The sequence below is a fragment of the Mus musculus genome, chromosome X (genome assembly GCF_000001635.26).
Source record: "Mus musculus strain C57BL/6J chromosome X, GRCm38.p6 C57BL/6J".
Classification (NCBI taxonomy): Eukaryota; Metazoa; Chordata; class Mammalia; order Rodentia; family Muridae; genus Mus; species Mus musculus.
The window spans coordinates 100,602,653-100,620,340 of record NC_000086.7 but is presented as its reverse complement, the minus strand read 5'-3'; the positions used below and the strand labels follow the sequence as shown (position 1 = coordinate 100,620,340).

Sequence of the window (17,688 nt, the reverse complement as noted above, 5' to 3'; positions counted from 1 at the left end):
GTTCTTGTTTTGAATAATAAAAATTCTTCAAGACCTAGTAGAGTGACACACTGAGTTGGATTTCAGATTAAATATTATTTAATAATTCAGGTGGCTTGCAGCCTAAGAAACTGGGAAAGGAGATCCAACAATTCCCGGTTAATAGCTTTTAAGACAATATGGGCCAATGACTTGGCTTAGTAAGCTAAGGTACTTAGTGCCAGGCCTGATGCCCTGAGCTAGATCCCCATGATAGGAAAACAGACTTCTGTAGGACATCCTCCCACACACAGCCACATGTATGCCATGGCACATGTGTTCATATACATGCTCACATAGTAAGTAAATAATAAACACAAAAAGCAACTTATCTGAGAAGTGTAGTCAATATGGTCAAAAGTTCCAGCCATGGAGACTGGAGAGATCCCTCAGCAGTTAAAAGCACTGATGGCTCTCCCAGAGAACACAGGTTCAATTCCCAGCACCTACATGGTGACTCAAAACCATCAGTAACTGCAGTTCTAGGGGATCTCTATGCAGACACCAGGTATGTATGTGGTGCACATACAGATAAGCAGGTACATACACCATTTTTCAAATTTATTTTGGGGATCATGATTATATCATTTCTTCCCCCCACCCTATTCTTCTAAACCTTTCCATATATCTCTCCTTGACCTCTTTCAAATTTGTGGCCTTTTCTATATTCTTTGATTAATTTCTTTCATCGATTGTTATTGTGTATATCTTTAGGGTACCTCATTCAATATGATCGTTTCTAGTTCCATCCATTTATCTGCAAAGTACTTGATTTTATTTTTCTTTACAGCTGACTAATACTATATAGCGTATATGTTTCAGTATCATTCCTCAGTTGAGAGTATTGAGGTTATCTCCATATCCTAGCTATTTTGAAATCAACAGCAATGAACGTGGTTGAGCGGGTATCTTCAGGGTAGGATGCCAGGTCCTCTGAGCATATGCCAATAAACAGTATAGCTGGGTCATATGGTTGCTTTATTTTTAGCCTCTTGAGAATTCTCCATGCTAATTTCCAGAGTGGCTGCATCAGTTTGCAATTCTACCAACAAGGAATGAGAGAGTTCCCTTTTCCCTGCCCTCCAGCATTTGCTGAGTGTTGGTCTTTTGCCATTTTGACTGGGGTAAGGTGAAATGTCAACCTTGTTTTGATTTGCATTTCCCTAATTGTTAGGGACAATGAACATTTTCGAGCTATTTCTTAAGCATATTTTTTCAGGTCCCAAGCTGAATGGGTCATTTTTGTTTGATTGATTGGTTTTTTTTTGGGGGGGGTTGTTTTACTTTTTTTTAGTTCTTTGTATATTCTGGATATTAATTCTCTGTCAGATGTATAGCTGGCAATGATCTTCTTCTATTTGTGGGTATCTTCTCCACACAGCTAACTCCTGGCCTCACCTTACAAGGACCAAAAACATTCCTTGAACTGGGCAGGCAGAAATACTGTAACAATGGTTTTCTGTACCTGAACCTGTACCACCTGACATCACACCTGTGCGCTCCTCCAGTAGCAACTAGTGACAGTTGTCATCATAGCCAAGTCTGAGAGTGGCCACACCCTTTTGGCTTCCTCTCTGGGGTTTTTCACAGTGTAAGCATCAGGTACTGCTAGGCCAAAAGGTAATTACAAGAGTAAGTGATCAGATGGGGACCAGGGTAGCTGAGGTCAGACAGAAAAAGCAAGTGACTCGGAGGGGCAAAGTACAAGAAACCTAATCAAGCTTGTAAGTAAGGGGGGAGGGGTACAGGTGCCTGAAGCAGAGAGATCATTCTCTGGAGTTCCAGTACTCTCTGAAAGGAAAAAAATAGCTCGGAGATCACACCAGCCATGTCTGGACAAAATGATTTATTAGAGTGTTGCAGTGGGGGCTTCCACACAGAATTATCAGAGATAGGCTATCGGATCCTCTTAACTCTGTCTGCTGTTGGAGCTTTCTAGCTCTGTGTCTGGCTGTTGTGCTGCATAAACTCTTCGATGACTATGTCCTCCGAGCTTTCAGGAGCAGCAAAGGGGAATGGAGAGTTATCAACCCCCTTCCTGGGCTTCTGCCACGTTCTTGAGTCTAGAGAGGTAATCCCTTCCCTGCTTCTCAGCCTTCCCCTCCATGCCCCATGGGGAGGGCGTGTTTCCCTTCGGAATCTGTCTAGATAATGGTGCCAAGGACCAAGGAGCATCAGAAGGGAAACAACAACAGAGGATGGGGCAGAGGGAAAGGATTAAAAAAAAAGATGAGGGTGATGCGGAAAAGGTGGGGGGGGGCACAAGTCACAGAGACGGGGCAACCAACCCAGTTTTGCCAGGGAGTGAGGGATCACAAGGACAACTTAGCAACAGAATGGGTTTTGGGAGGGAAGAGAAGAGGGGGAAAAATGGAAGGGAGGAGGGAGAAGAAGAATTCCAAAAAGAGCAGCAGGTGACGGGCAGGGAGGCAGGGAAAGAGGGCTTGGAAAACACCAGACTGACATGAAGCTAAACCATGTTTCTGGTGCACAGTCCTGAAAGCAACACTTTGAGGAAGCTTTTAAAATTTGCATCCTAAAACAGCAGTAGGCAAGGGGGCAGGGTGGAGCTTCCAGGCCTCATGCTGACTTACCTGGTAGCCACTGTGGCAAGCATGAAGAGAGATGAAAACACGGAACTGAAGCTCACAAGTGGCTGTGCAGATCCATGACTTGTTTCATTCTTCCTCCTCACCCCCAGGCCTTCCCCTCCGCTGTGTCCCCTGAAAATCTAGACATCCCATCTGCCTATTGTCACTCCGTCTTAAGCCACTCTGTTCTGAGAACCGTTTAGCCCCACAACTCGCAGGATAATAGTTCCTGGTAGCCTCACCTGCTCTCTCCCCAGGAGATGGCTTTGGATGGATCAAGATCACGGGCAGCTCCACACCAACATCACTGCAAGCATCCCAAAGTGGAGTTACTGATGTCCTTAAAGGACTCAATCACCGACCTTCCTTCAGTTTTCCCAATCCCCAGAGGCCCTTGGGTTCTTCTGAGGGGACCTTTAGTCTCCTTATGCCCTCTTCCTCCCTGTCCTGCCTTGGTCCTCTCACCCTAGCTTCTCACCTGGCTGGCAGACCTCCTAGAATGCTGTGAATAAAATGACATCCCAAATTAGTAGCTAAAAATGGGGAGGAGTCAACCCAGTTTGGCTGCGGATAAGGTACCACCAGGCCAACTTAGTAACAGAATGGAACTTAAGCAGGGAAAGAGACTTGTGAACTTAGTTTGGAAAAAGAGGAATACCTTGAATGGTCAATCCAGTGGGGGGGGGGGACAAGCGAGAAACTCTTGGCTTCCAGCCCCTGCCCAGACCAACTGGAAATCCTCACTTACCCCCCATAGGACACCACCAAGTTGACTCTAACTTTGTAGGACACCAGGATCCCCAGAAGCTCCTTGTTCATTCCAGGTCGAAGACTTGACATTATAGCATCAATTGGGGGGTGTTAGGAGTATAATTGAATTTACCTCCCCCCAAATCCTTCCCATGCTTTCCTGTTATCATGTCCCCATTGCCTTTGGCTTTTCCCAAAAGATATCCCAGGCTGTAATTGTTTCTACCCAATTGAGGTGACATTTTTCTTCCTAAAATTCCACTTGATCATGTTACTATCTATTTGAAGGCCTAATTTTTGAACATAACTACTCTGCTTGGCTTTTAGAAGCCGAAGCAATCTAGCTTCATCTACATCTCTCTTTTCTGCCCTGACTCCCAAACACCTAGAAAACAGCCTCTGCAGACCTGTCTTCCCACTGTGCTCCTCAAAGTACCGTGTGGGATTCCTGCCTTCCAGCTTCTTCTCATGCCATGTTCCCAGTCTGAAATGTTCCTTTCTTCTACTATTGGTATCCAGATTTTACACAGTTTTTTTTTTTCAAGATCTAGATCATCCTTATCTCCTCGAAGAATCCCTTGCCAGCTATTTTGGCCTTTAACTTCTATTGGACTCGTAATATAAAACAGGTGCACCAACAATTAACTGTTGGATTACATTTGCATTCCTCTCTGTTCCTCATCCAGGTCATATATTGACTGAAGGAAAAGATTGTCTTAAAAGTCTTTGTATATCCCCATCATATTACAGAGGAGTGAGAATTTAATAGGTGCTCAAGAGAAACCTACTGTTTAAAAAATAAGATACGGAAAGCTAGAAGGATCTTAGGGTAGTCTTTGGTTGCTTTGGGGGTGCTGATCCCCTTTCTCCAAAATAACACTATTTGGATAATTTCTAAAGCTGTTTCTATGAATAACACCCGTAGATACTTGACTCATCAGGTGCGGGGAGAATTGGTTATTTATGATTGTAGATGGTAGACAAATGGCTTTGGTGGGGGAGGATTGGTCATTTATGATTGTAGATGGTAGACAAATGGCTTTGGTGAGAAACCCATTTAATGCTAATCTAAAGGCATAGAGCCAAATGAATGCCATGGAAGAATTTTATCAATTCCTGCCATATAATTGTCATTACACATCCTCTCTTTCCACCATCTCTCATTGCCTAACCTTCTACTCTATTCTACTTTCTCTAGATAGTAACTATTGTAGAGATCACAGTGTTTAGAGCCAGTTGGCATATAGTAGAATCCTGTTTGTCACATACTTATGCAACCTTGAACAAATCCCTTGCCTCTGAGCCTCAGAGTCCTCATGTGTAAAATTGAATAATGTATCACCAGGGTTGGGGGCACAGGCCCTGAGTTCATCCTCTGAATCTTAGAAACAACAACAAACCCACCCACCTGGCCAGTGTACTTTAATGGTATTCTCTCTTTTCTCTTTTCTTTTTCTTTCTATCTTTCTTTTTTTTTCTTCAAGTCAGAGTTTCCCAGTATAGCCCTGGCTGTACTGGTCCTGGATATGTAGACTATACAGTCTCACAGAGATCCACTTGCCTCTGTCTCCCAAGTGCTGGGATTAAAGGCATGTGCCACCACTGCCTGGAGATATTCTTAGGAATATAATAATAGATGTAAGACCTCTGTGAATTGTGTCTTGTTTATAATTTTTTTTTATCCTTGCATTTTCGTTCATCCATGTTGTACTCCTGCACATGTGTGGGGGTGGGGGGCCCATGGTGAACATGTGGAAAGCAGAGAGGAATTGGTTCTTTCCTTCCCCAGATGTGTTCTGAGGACTCAAACTCGGCTTAACAGCAGGTGCCCTGTTTGTCTCTCTCTTTTTTTTTTTCTTGGCAGGGTCTTGCTGCATAGCCTAAGCAGGCCTCAAACTTGTGATTCCCCTACCTCAGTGCTGACCACTAAGTGCTCGGATTACAAGCGTGCATCCCCCCACCCCACTCCCATGCCTGGTTTGCACTGTGAGATTTTATATAACAGAGGTTTTCTGTTCTCTGCATTTTCCTTTCTCATTACCTAAAGCCTAAACTTACTATTGGCCCCATAGGCATTAATTTAACTTGAGCCTGGCTCTGAGACTTGTGAGCACACTGAACCCTGGCTGAGGAACATTTTAAAGGACAAGTCGGCTTGACTGAAGATGAAACCTTACAGCCGTGTGTATAGCATGTGGCTTAGGAGTAGGAAGGAGAAATTCTAAATTACATATGAGCTTACATTGTGCTAGAGGCCAGATTGGTGTCTTCATGCTTGAGTTTGCCATCCAGTGCCAGGCCCTGCTTCTGACAGTTGGCAGCCAGGAGTGGGGTTACTGCAAAGGTCTGGGAGAAGCTGGAGTTAGCAGCTACTGTCTCTCTTTGAAAGAGAACAAGAGAGGAACTTAGGCCATGCTGGCCAACTAAATGTACTTTTACTCCCAAGAGTATCTCACATAGTCTCAAGAACCAGTGGAAAATATACAGAGAAGTGGCATATCTTTGGAGAATGGGAAAATGAGCTCTGGTGGGAAAGCTCTGCCCTAGCTTTGTCTCGGTCTTCTTCTGATGAGTCATAGCCCCACCCATAGTTCTCCTGAGAGTCCCTCCCCTTGTGGGCTTCAACCCTCACCTTGACATTCCTCATCTCTTAGTTATCCTTGCTATTTCTTCTTTTCCAAAAGAAATAGCAAGGATCCCTTCTCTGTCTGTTGGCCTTCTTCCCACCATCTAACCCCTTTGACTTTCTCCCCAGCCCCAGCCCCAGCCCCAGCTCACGTGAACTCCTGAACAAACACAGTCTTCGTGTACTTGTCTAGTGAATACAGGACAACATCTGTGGTCTGGACAACTGAAAAAGTCAGGGAAAGTAAATGACCAATCAGTTGGTCTCCCACATGGCTCCAGCTTACTGCTCTTTGATATGATCTTGTGTGGTAAGATGAGACCACATATTTTGATAGGCCTGTTTTGGAAGGAAAACTCAGATAAATATTAATGGGTAAGATGTACAGCTGTTTTTTAGAACCTGTGGCTTGCGGGCCAGATGCAGAGCAAAGGAAGCTTACCTGCAATCTTGATTCTTCTGATGACCTTGTTGGTATAGTTGTTGATAGAAACATGTACAGAAATAGCTTCTCCATGGTAATGAACCTGAAGCAGGAGAAGCCTATGACAAGATTGGAAGGAGGACACCCAGACCTAAATCTAAAATTCCCATTTCCTTAAAGTCGTTGTTGCCCTGGCTCCGGGCTCTGCCTATCCATCCACATTAAGACATCAGTAGAAAGGGGAAGCAGCAGAGGGGGTCTAAGGTAGGGAATAGGATATGGGAGGAGTGCTACCAACCTCCCTGTCCATCCAGGCCTGCAGTTGTAGGGGCTGAGATGACAAAAAGAAGCTTCGAATGGTCTGTGCCGAAGGACCAGGGCCGGGTTCCAGGGCTGAAAACTGCACTTTCCGTACAACCAGCTGCACAGAATCACTGAGTAAAGTCCAAAGGAAAAGCTAGAACATCTTATTCTGGAAACACAGACTACCCCCCACACACACACACACACTCACTACCCTTAAAGCGCTGTGTTTACTTGGGTGTGGGAGTGGGCGTGGCCCCTTAGAGACCTCCCTTGCATCCTTGATATTCCATAGAGCAAGGAATTGCAAATTGCCCCACTGGCTAAATCTGTCCTCTTTCTTGTTTGTCTGTGGCCTGCAGTCTAAGGATGATGAATACAATTGTAAATGGTTAAAATGAATCAAAAAGCTGTATTCTATGACCCACAGATATTACATAAAGTCCAAACATCAGTGTTCATGAATTCAGTTTTAACACATCAATTTTTTTTTCATTTCTATAGTGTCTGTAACTGCTCCAGCACTACAGTGACAACAGAGTTACAGAGTTGCAACCCAGACTTGATAGCCCATAAAATGTAAGGGTGTGTCTTTTAGCTTTTTACATGTCTGCCAACGTGAGTGAAGAAGACAAGTGAAATCCTAGGGACTCAGAACAGGACATCCAAGTTGGTGGCAGTGGTGCTATGGTGACTAGATCTGTTTTTGCCCTAAGAGAAGGGTCTGTGGTTAAGGCCTGAGGCAGATATTTGGGGGAAACCAAAGACTACCTCTTAGGGATTTTCTCTTCCAGATTTTCTGCACAGAAACTCTTCACTTCAAAGTCAACCCCACAGGGCTATAAAAAAATCAGAGACAAAGAGAATGTAGTTCCAGTTCCCTCCCTCCCCCGTGGAACTACATGAAAATGTCTCAGTCCCGTAGCTGTCCATTTCTTCAATCCTGTCCATTTGTCTTCCTTCCCAGGCCCCGCTGTAATTACCTGTCTATCTGCTACTGTTCAGATCTGAAATGTACCCTAGTTGGTTATGGATCAAAGGCTTGGCCCCAGCTTGTGGTTCTTTTCTTTTTGAGATGGGGTCTCGTTGTGTAGCCGTGACTGACCTGAAAGCCACTATATTGACCAGGTTGGCTTCAATTTCAACAGAGATCTGCCTGTGTCTGCCTCCTAAATGCTGAGATTAAAGATGTGTACCACCACACTCAGCCTAGCCAATGCTTCTATTGGGGGGTGGTAGGAAATTTGAGTTGAGACCTCTTAAGAGCAATTGAGGAAGTTTGGTTTTTGGAGACATGCCCTTCTCGACATTCTGTTTGCTCCCTGGGATCAAACCTCTTCTGCCATGTGCTCCCATCATCATATACTATATTTCCAGGAGCCCAAATCAACGGAGTTGTATAGCCATAGACTGAACCATGAGGAAAAAAAAAGAAAGAAAGACAAGAAAAAGCCTTCCCTCCTTTTGAGTTGACTAGGTCATTGGTGGAAAGGTCATTAGCTAATGGTCTTCCTTACCTTTCCTGAATCTTCAGGCCCAGGCTGCAGTGTTACTGAACAGGGCAGGTTAGCAACCATCTAGGAAATCAGAAGGAGCTCAGAAAAATAGGGACAACTCTCTCTGTTCTCCTTTTATCTCTTAATCTTCCCTGGAAACTTTGCCCAAGACTTGAGGTCAGTACCTGAAGTGTAAAAGGATAGGCATTGACCCCGAGCTTGTGCAGAAGCCGCTCCTGTAAGGCTGTGAGGGGGCCCTGGATGCTGGTGGGTTCAGCTGGAGCCACTTGCTTGGTTTGTACATAGAGATCTTTGCGAAATGTCAGACCAATCACATCCAAGTCATCACGGCCATAGCGAAAAGCACAGGTCAACCTGACAAACACTGCTGGCAAAAGAGGAAGAGAGTGAGTGACTTGTCAAACTTGTGACAAAGGAAATCCTAAATGGGGGGAAAGGAAGACCCACAGAGGCAAGCTAGTATAATCCCAAAAGTATAGTCACAAAGAAATATTTGGTTACATTTGATTGCAATAGTATTTTAAAGTTCTCTGTGTTACAAGGTTCACAAAGATAAAAGGAAATTCAGAGTTCAAGTGTTTGAAACACATATAACTGTTTAGCATTTGGAATGTTGAAAGGCCGAGGAGATAGTTCAGTTGGCAAAGAATTTGCTGCCAAAGTATAAGGACTTGGATTTGGTCCCATGGGAAAAGGTGGGGAGCAATGGTACATGCTTCAATCCCAGCGCTGCTAGGTGGAGACGGGTAGATAGATTCCTGAGGCTCTCTGACCACCTAGTCTGGCCTGATCAGTGGGCCCCAGAACAGAGAGAGAGGGGGAGAGATCCACTCTCAAAAAACACCCAAGATTGACCTCCGGCCTCCACACATACCTGTACACACATGAACAAAATAACTGTTACCAATTGGTAACACACACACACACACACACACACACACACACACACACCAATCTAAAAGTGTGCCAAGAACGCAGGTGGATTCTTAGAAGCACATGTGGAATGGCCAAAGATTTGTGTAGTCTCAGTAGTAATCAGATACATCCACATGAAAGCCACAGTGGGATGACATTTCACACAGATCATACTGTCAAAAATATTGAAGCCAGACATTGAGTGTTCATGCTGATGTGGCTCAGTTGGAGTTCAAATGCACGACTGGTCGGAGCTACTGTCATATCACCACAAATGGAACCTTTTCTCATCTTCATTTATGAATGGTGTTTAGACCTTTATTAGAGAAGCCTTGTGTAGCATCCATCTTTTTTTTTTCCAGTTCACCTTCTGTCACCTATGTACACAACATTCCTCCCCTCTGGAGGGCCCAGCAATAAGGCCCAATTTTGCATGCAGAGAGCAGCCTTTACAGAAAATTGAACATGCTACTCACCTTAACTTGGATTTGCCTGGCTACTGAATAGTGAGAAAGTAAATTTCTTTTCCTAATATATTATCTAGTTTTGGGTATTTTGGTACAGCAGCATTAGTCAACTAAGAAGTATATGAATAATTAAATGATTAAATTTCAAAAAAAAAATTCTAGCACCAGAATTAAATGTGCACTGTTAATTTTATATGCAGATTAAAACTGTATATAACAATGTAAAAATTGGTTGTAGACACAGAATGTTAAATATAAGTATACAAGCATCATGGACCAAATAAACACTAAATGTAGGATAGTGGTTGCCTGGGTAGGAGAAAAGACAAGGATAGGGAGAGAGACTCAAAAAGAAGGGCAGAGGAAGCTTTGGGTCTATACTTCTTTTCAAAGCTAGGTGGTAGATATATTTTTTTATGCCTGAAATATTTAATAGTTTAAAAGAGTTAACAAGAATTAGGGTCAGATACCAGCAAGATAGCTCAGTGGGTAAAAGTACTTGTTCCATAAGCTGGTTGACTTTATTTCAATCCCCGGAACCCACAAAACACTGGAAGTGGTAGTTTGCATCTATAATCACTGCATTCAGAAGGTGAGATGCGAGGCAGAGGCAGAGGCAGAATTGGCCAGACATTCACGTTACAAACTTTCTGTGAAACACTAGCTCTCTGGGAATTCAGCCTAAAGAGCGAATTGGATACACACAACGGGTTGGGGGATGCAGAGTTGTTTATAACAGCAAAATATGTTAAAACAAATGTTGAAATGTCGAAAACATGTTGAAAACAAAGGAAATGTCCAACGAGTGGATTTTTAAACGCAGCTTCATAGATTATGGATTCATATATGTTGACATAGACTTAAAAGAAAATTATAAGGTATTTATGGGATTATAAAATTATAAAATAGGGGTTTTTGCACAAAAAAGTAAGTAGATGAAAGCTGAAATGGGGTTAGGAGTAATTAAATTATAATCCCTTCATCTGTGATGGCCTTGAACTCACAGAGATCTGGCTACCTCTGACTGCTACTTTTGCTGGCTGTGTGTTGATTATAGGGATTAAGCCTATGATTTTTGTAGTATTTGATTTTATTTTTTGTATATTTATTTTTGAGACAGGTCTCTCTGTGAAGTTCTAGCTGGCCTGGAATTCACTAAGTAGACCAGACTGGTCTCAAACTCACAGAATCTCATGCACACTAGGTAGCCGCTTATCTTTCTTTGTACTTTCTTATTCTGAGGCCTCAGAGATCTCTCTAAATTTGCCCAGCCTACTCTTGAACTTTTTGTGATCCTCCTGCCTGAGCCCCTCTTGCCCAGGCAGCTGGGATTACAGGCCTGCATTACCAGGCCTGGCAGGTTGCTTTTATTTTCCTCTAAAAGGCAACATCTACTCTAAATGTGTCCATTTTGTCTTAATGATATAAATTACATACACATTTATATGAGCATCAAAAATATAATCAAAAAGAAAAATTCAAAGCTCTACCACAGCACCATTTTTGCAGAGATAAGTGCCATGTTATCTGCTCTGATGCCTTCTAAATTGCTTTGTTTCTACAACTAAACACAAGGCAATCTCAGGTACTTATAACTGTTTTCTCATTTCTTTTCCGAAATTAAACATTTAAAAAAACTTTTGTGACTACTGTTTGTTTATACAGTAAAATTTTGCAGTTGCAAAGAATAGCACACAGAGAGGCCAGATAGAGTGCTATTAAACAGTAGTGTGTGTGTGTGTGTGTGTGTACCATACCCCACATCTTTCGCCTCACTTGACTTTACCACTCAGTGCATAGAAAAGGATGGTTTACATTAAAACATACACCTGTGATGGAGAAGGACTTGAAAAATACGGTCAAAGCAAGATGATGTTCACAAAGTAACAGAGCATACAAGTGGGAGGAAATGTCAGAAATATATAAGATTGAAATGAATAATAAGTCAAAACTCTACCAAAGAGACATAAAAAACTCAAATATATCTAATTTCTGAGTAAGCCTGTAATTTTTGAGAGATAAGTTCTTCCTATATAGTTTTCACAGGCCTCAAAGTCACTTTGCATGCCAGCCTGGCCTTGGACTTGCTTCCTCAGCCTCCTGGGTGTTGTCGTAGATGTTAGTCATCATGCCAAGCAACATGCAGTCTTTAAAAAGTGAATATTTCTTTTCATAGGTTATTCTGGGAAATTTTAGAAGTGCGGGAATAAAACCACTTAGATTTTAGAAACAGAGTATTTGTTACTTATAAATAAGTTGGCTAATTTGTGCCTATTCTGAAAAGTTTCTCTGACATTTGAAATTGTCCAGAGTGCTTATCCGTGGTGCTTAATCTCAGAAAGGAAAGCTCTTTCATTCCCAGTATCTAAAGGCTATTTCTGGACGAGTAGTCACCAACTGGTTCTGAATCTTTTCTCCAGTTGAACACAATTTTCAGTCCAGTTGGATCACAGTGGGGTTAATCCATAGTGAGAATTAAAAGGGGAAAATTCAGTGGGAAGTAGTTCAGTGCAATCTTGAACTAGAGTTCGGCTGCCGGAGGGCTGTGCTGTCTCCTGCTGGTATTGCCTGTGCTTGTTATTTCCTTGGTTTTTGTAGAATACACGTTTAGGCCCTCTCCTTCTCTGTCTCTCTCTCTCTCTGTGTCTGTCTCTCTCTGTCTCTCCCTTCCTTATCTCTCTCCCCCACATACACGCATGCACGCACATACTTGGCACACACACACACACACACAAAACAAACAGATGAAGAAAAAAAAAACCTTGTGGAATGACATATATCAAAGCTTTTAAAATGGAAGCCCAAGGGACACTTCGGCTGCAGAAAAAAAAAGGGGGGGGGGAATATTTGATCTTTACAAATCTTTTAGTGAGTTGTTAACATTTGGAAGTCAAGAAATGTATGTAAAAATATTGATTTTCTGTGTATTGGTTCATTCCATAGGCAGTCTAAGCCAAATTGAAACCAGTAGTCAAGCAAGACCACCATAGCAGTAATGGGGAAACCCACAAATTTTATTAAGACATTAATTTCAACACAGATGCTTGTTTTGTGTAATACTGCAGAGTATAATTGTATTTGTTCTTTAGGCATATAGTTATTTTGAATACTATTTGGGGAAAGAATACAAAAAAAAAGTCTTTCGATATTTGGGACCTATAAAGTACGTAGCTTGAGCTCCACTTGCAATACTTTTTACTAACTGAAAGACTGCGGCCACCCTGAGCTGAATGTCCCTGCTGCTTTCTGCTTCCCCATGCTCCTCTGCTCTAAGACCACTCACTCATTTGCCTAGTTTGCATGTGTGGCATTTCAGTTGGGACTCCTGCTGCTTTACAGAAACCAGTAAGGCTTTCTACTTACACTTTCGACCTTCTAAGTACTCGGGGTCAACAAGGACGACTCCATCTGCAGAGAGAGGGAGAGATGGCACACTGCTCAGGAAAACTTGGAGGGTGAGTGAAACAAAAGTTGATTCCTGAAAGGATTCTTTCCTTTCTACCTTTCAATTGGCCTCATAGCTCTGCATGGTCATGCCTGGCCTTTCCTTTTCTTCCTGGCTCCCACTCCCTTCTCAGGCTCTTTCCCACTTTGGACTCACTAACCAATGGGCTCCACAGTGTCCACATCATCCACGAAGTCTCGTTTCCCCAGGTAGATGGAAAACTGTTGTGGAACAACTTGCTACATCAGTCTCACAGTTATCTTTGAAGGAATGGTCCCAAAGCCCCCAGCCCCGCCCACCGAGATGCTGAAGAATGGACCCATTCATCCTCATTGCCCTTCCATTCGGACAGATGGGCCAGGTTCTCTTACCTTCCCATTGGAGCTAGTCTTCTTAAACACTCTGTGGGGTGAACAGTCGTAAAGAAGGATGGTCAGCAGAACAAAAAGGAAGCCAGAAAAGGAAGGAATGTTTGGGGAACAGGAAAAATTCCTAGGAAGAGGCGTGGGGATCATGAGATAGAGCAAAGGTAGAGAAAATTGGGGTAGGCCAAAGCTATAAACCCCTCCACGCAAAAGGCAAATACTCAGGCTTGGATAAGGAATAATTCACAGATCCAGAGCATCAGAAGGGATTCTTACGTGGACATGCTGGCCAGTTGAATCTTTCCTGAGATGAGGGGAAGAGGAACACTCAGTTATTTAATCCTTTTTTTTTTAGTGCACTATAATATTCCATAATGATACACCTAGTGTAATATAAATTAACTGCCTGAGATACCACACCAACACTCAATGCTTCCTTTTTTTTTTTCCTCTTCTTAGGGCAACTCTTCAGTTACACACTTACCCAACCATTGCACTACATTCTCTTTCTCTCTTTCTCTCTTTCTCTCTTTCTCTCTCTCTCTCTCTCTCTCTCTCTCTCTCTCTCTCTCTCTCTCTCTCTCTCTCTCTCTCATTCTCTCTCTCTCTCATGTGTATGTGCATGAGCGAATGCCTGTGCATGTATCCATGCATGCACAGGTGCATGTGTGTGAAAGCTAGAGGAATGTCCAGTGTCTTTCTTGATTGCTCCTCATCTTATTTTTTAACCCCTTCTATTTATCCTACTTGCTCATACTCCATCTCTTAAATACGTTCCTTGGGCTGCATTGATACTGAACTTCAACAGGCACACAGTCAGTTAACTATATGAATAAATAAATGAATGGATGAAATTTCTTTTTGTCCCTGTACTGGACTTGACCCTGAATTGGGATGCTTTTGACCTCCAGCTCAGAAGGAAGAACAGGGGGGAGGTGGGGGAAAGAAGAGGGAAAGCTGTAGAACAGAAAGGGTTGCGCTCATACTTTCTTGGGGGGTGGCAGTAGAAGCCTCTGTGGAGGCCGAAAGCCCTCTTTGCCCTTACTCATCATCTCTCTTGTCACTTTCCCCAAACATTTCCATCCTGTCCCCACGCTTAAGGTGCTAGGGAAGCATAGAGAGGGAAATGTCTTTCTGGTGCTTTCCTTCAAAACATAGTAGGCTTGGTCAGAGGGATGAGTTGGGGGGGGGTGCTGAGTTCTAGAAGTCTCTTACATCAGCCTGAAAAATCCATTGCTTGCATCAGAAAAGATGCCCCTCTCCTCCTAAAGAAGATGCTAAAGGCAAAGGAGGTGGACTTAGTATGGGCTAGAAGCAGAGAGATTTAGAATATTACCTGAGGGAAGAGATGAAGCTCGCATCAGCCTCCAGCTCTGGTTGCTAAGCTGGCCTCCCAGCCTCTTATATCCACAATCCTCTGAATGTGTAGATTAGTGGGAGTCAGAGAACAAGAATAGGGTTGGGGTGGGTGGCATGAAGCACTGCTATAATTAGCTCAGGGGCCAAGAGTTTGGAAAACAGATTAGTGAGTACAGATTAGTGGCCAGGGATCAGCTGATTGTTACTGAGGAGGTAGGCCAGAGCTAGGGGATTCTGATGATGTTACTGAATGAAAAAAAAAAAAAAGAAAGAAAGAAGAAGAACATAACTGCTCCTAAGTATAGTGGAGGAGATTTATTGTAGATAAGAGAGAGAACATAGCCAGATGTATGTGGAAAGGTCAAGAATGAACATTATCCTGTGCTGGGTTGAGTGCACGAGTGCACATGTGTATGTGTATGGGAGGGGTTGGGGGGGATCCAGAAGCCCTGGAAGCCAAAAGCCAAAAGGCCAAAGGAACCAAAAAGGTAAAAAAAAAGACCATGTAGCCAAAATGGGAAGAACCGTGGGGGAAGTGCAGCCCAAGCTCTGGGCTGGAGAGTTGGTGATGGGTAGGGACTGAGGTACAGGGAGGGACTGGGATAACCTGAGGCCAGGTCCGCTTTGATCTGTTAAATAGGCACCTCAGACATTTGTCTTGGGATTGAGACCTAACAGTTACTGCTAGGGGCATTTAAGAAGGAAATTGGCCATCCATTGAACTGAGCACAGGGTCCCCAAAGAAGGAACTAGAGAAAGGACCCAAGGAGCTGAAGGGGTTTGCAGTCCCCTAGGAGGAACAACAATACGAACTAACCAGTACCCCCAGAGTAAACCACCAACCAAAGAGTACACAAGGAGGGACTCAGGCTCCAGCCACCTATGTAGCAGAGGATGGCCTAGTCAGTCATCAATGGGAGGAGAGGCCCTTGGTCCTGTGAAGGTTCTATGTCCCAGTATAGGGGAATGCCAGGGCCAGGAAGAGGGAGTGGGTGGGTTGGTGAGCACGGGGAGTGGGGAGGGGGTAGGGGATTTTCAGAGGGGAAACCAGGAAAGGGGATAACATTTGAAATGTAAATAAAGAAAATATCTAATAAAAAAGAAGGAAATTGGTGGGTTTTGGACTTGTGAAAACATTGCACATGAGGGTTGGGATCAAAGTCAAGTTGAAATTCATAGAGGTGAAGTATAACACAGGGTAAAACTATTAGGGTTCACAGTGTGGACCTTGGTTTGTCTGAGCAACTTGTGTCACATTCTAGCCTCTGGAATTTTCCAGGCCACAAGAAAGCCAAGAGCATGGGAAAGAGTAGCCTTTCCCGATTGTCCCCCACTTGAGACTTTGGACTCTTGCAGCCTGATGTCAATCAGAAACCCTGATTCTCTCAGCTCCAGTGAGCAGCAGGAACCAATCTTCTGTAGGTGATGGGGCAGGAGTAGAGATCCTTGACTTGGTTTTCTTATCAGAAAGGAAGGTATCATAGCATTCCTGGCCTAGAGGCAGGTTCTCTGCAAGACAAATTGAACATTACCCATGCAGGGAATAGGCAATTGACATCTGTACGACCCAGGCCTAGAATAACTTCTCTACCTCCCACTGTTCAGCTCTCTAGTCTTTCCAATCCCAGAAACTAGGTCCATGCTCTAAGCAGCTTCCCTTACCTTGTGTGACCACTCATATGGAATTAGAGATATTTTTGTCCCTGCAGCAGCCAGAGCATCTATTTCTTGTTTTTCTCATAGGGCCTTGGCCCTACCTCTGTAGGCATGAAGCATGTAGAAGCAGAAACTCTAAGGTCTGAGGATCTAGTACTCTGATCCTCCTTGGACCTAGCTGGTCCTACATGTCTACTTATATCCATAGTCTTCAATCCTTGAGATGGGCTCTCTAGTCCTCTGAGGATAGCTATAGCTGTGGTTTAGAAGTCTGGCTGAGCTGGGTCTTTCTTTTCCTCACCCAGGACCCTATGTAGGGTAGAGCTAGAAGTATCAAAATTAACATATGGTTGGATGTGGTGGCACATGCCTCTGATCCCAGCATTCAGTAGGTGGACTCAGGTAGCTCTCCGTGAGTTCCAGGACAACCAGGGCTACATAGAGAGACCCTGTCTCAAAAATTAGCATATGAAAGAAACAAATAACAATGAAAGAGCTTAGAACTCACAACCAAAGGCTACATGTATGGGACAGAACACCCACATGAGAAGGGTCCTGATATACACATGCTGGAAATGATGACCTTGAAAAAGTCACAACTCCTGTAGCCCAATGCCATCGAGCTTCCGATTCTCTGGTTCAGTTCCTTGACTGGAAATGTTCCCTTTCTTAAGAAGCAGTCTCTGCAAAGTTTGGAGCTGAGATGAAAGGATGGACCATCTAGTGATTGCCATATACAGGGATCCACCCCATAATCAGCATCCAAACGCTGACACCATTGCATACACTAGCAAGATTTTATCGAAAGGACCCAGATGTAGCTGTCTCTTGTGAGACTATGCCGGGGCCTAGCAAACACAGAAGTGGATGCTCACAGTCAGCTAATGGATGGATCACAGGGCTCCCAATGGAGGAGCTAGAGAAAGTATCCAAGGAGCTAAAGAGATCTGCAATCTTGGAGGTGCAACAACATTATGAACTAACCAGTACCCCGGAGCTCATGTCTCTAGCTGCATATGTATCAAAAGATGGCCTGGATCACTGGAAAGAGAGGCCCATTGGTCAGGCAAACTTTATATGCCCCAGTACAGGGGAAGGCCAGGGCCAAAAAGTGGGAATGGGTGGGTAGGGGAGTTGAGGGGAGGGTAATGCAAATGGGGGACTTTTGGGATAGCATTGGAAATGTAATTGAGGAAAATGCGTAATAAAAAAATGAACAGAAAAAAAATAAGTAAAAAAAAAAAAAAAAAAA

At 43.5% G+C, this 17,688-nt stretch overlaps 1 protein-coding gene across 23 annotated transcripts; it reads right to left on the bottom strand.

The window, feature by feature from the left end:
- Positions 1 to 1,847: 1,847 nt before the first annotated feature.
- On the bottom strand, positions 1,848 to 14,861 carry Arr3 (arrestin 3, retinal). Of its 23 annotated transcripts, none has more exons than XM_006527865.3 (17): positions 14,758 to 14,861; positions 13,698 to 13,725; positions 13,428 to 13,548; positions 13,217 to 13,277; positions 12,975 to 13,019; positions 8,394 to 8,596; positions 8,230 to 8,289; positions 7,484 to 7,551; positions 6,708 to 6,843; positions 6,428 to 6,512; positions 6,138 to 6,324; positions 5,602 to 5,739; positions 3,358 to 3,441; positions 3,088 to 3,111; positions 2,852 to 2,916; positions 2,613 to 2,622; positions 1,848 to 2,011 (listed from the first exon to the last, which is right to left on the bottom strand). In XM_006527865.3, the coding sequence occupies exons 1-17, from the start codon at positions 14,780 to 14,782 to the stop codon at positions 1,954 to 1,956; spliced, it is 1,398 nt and encodes a 465-aa protein (XP_006527928.1). In that variant the 5' UTR covers positions 14,783 to 14,861; the 3' UTR covers positions 1,848 to 1,953. The 23 variants fall into 23 exon arrangements, 21 of the variants coding, with proteins under 21 accessions (XP_006527928.1, NP_573468.1, XP_006527932.1 ...); NM_133205.3 differs by having other exon boundaries at positions 6,138 to 6,210; positions 8,394 to 8,593; positions 13,428 to 13,458; positions 14,758 to 14,844; XR_386916.3 differs by having other exon boundaries at positions 2,613 to 2,916.
- Between the last annotated feature and the right edge of the window lie 2,827 nt (positions 14,862 to 17,688).

What these genes read in the sequence shown, in the direction of transcription:
- Arr3 (XM_006527862.3), bottom strand. Translation starts at nt 14,782, where the DNA reads ATGCGAGCTTCATCTCTTCCCTCAG. An exon ending in GAAGAGAAAATCCCTAAGAG is followed by an intron (nt 6,844 to 7,483) that starts GTAGTCTTTGGT and finishes GACTTTACTCAG; the next exon opens with TGATTCTGTGCAGCTGGTTG. An exon ending in AATCTGGCCTCTAGCACAAT is followed by an intron (nt 3,442 to 5,601) that starts GTAAGCTCATAT and finishes TATAATGTCAAG; the next exon opens with TCTTCGACCTGGAATGAACA.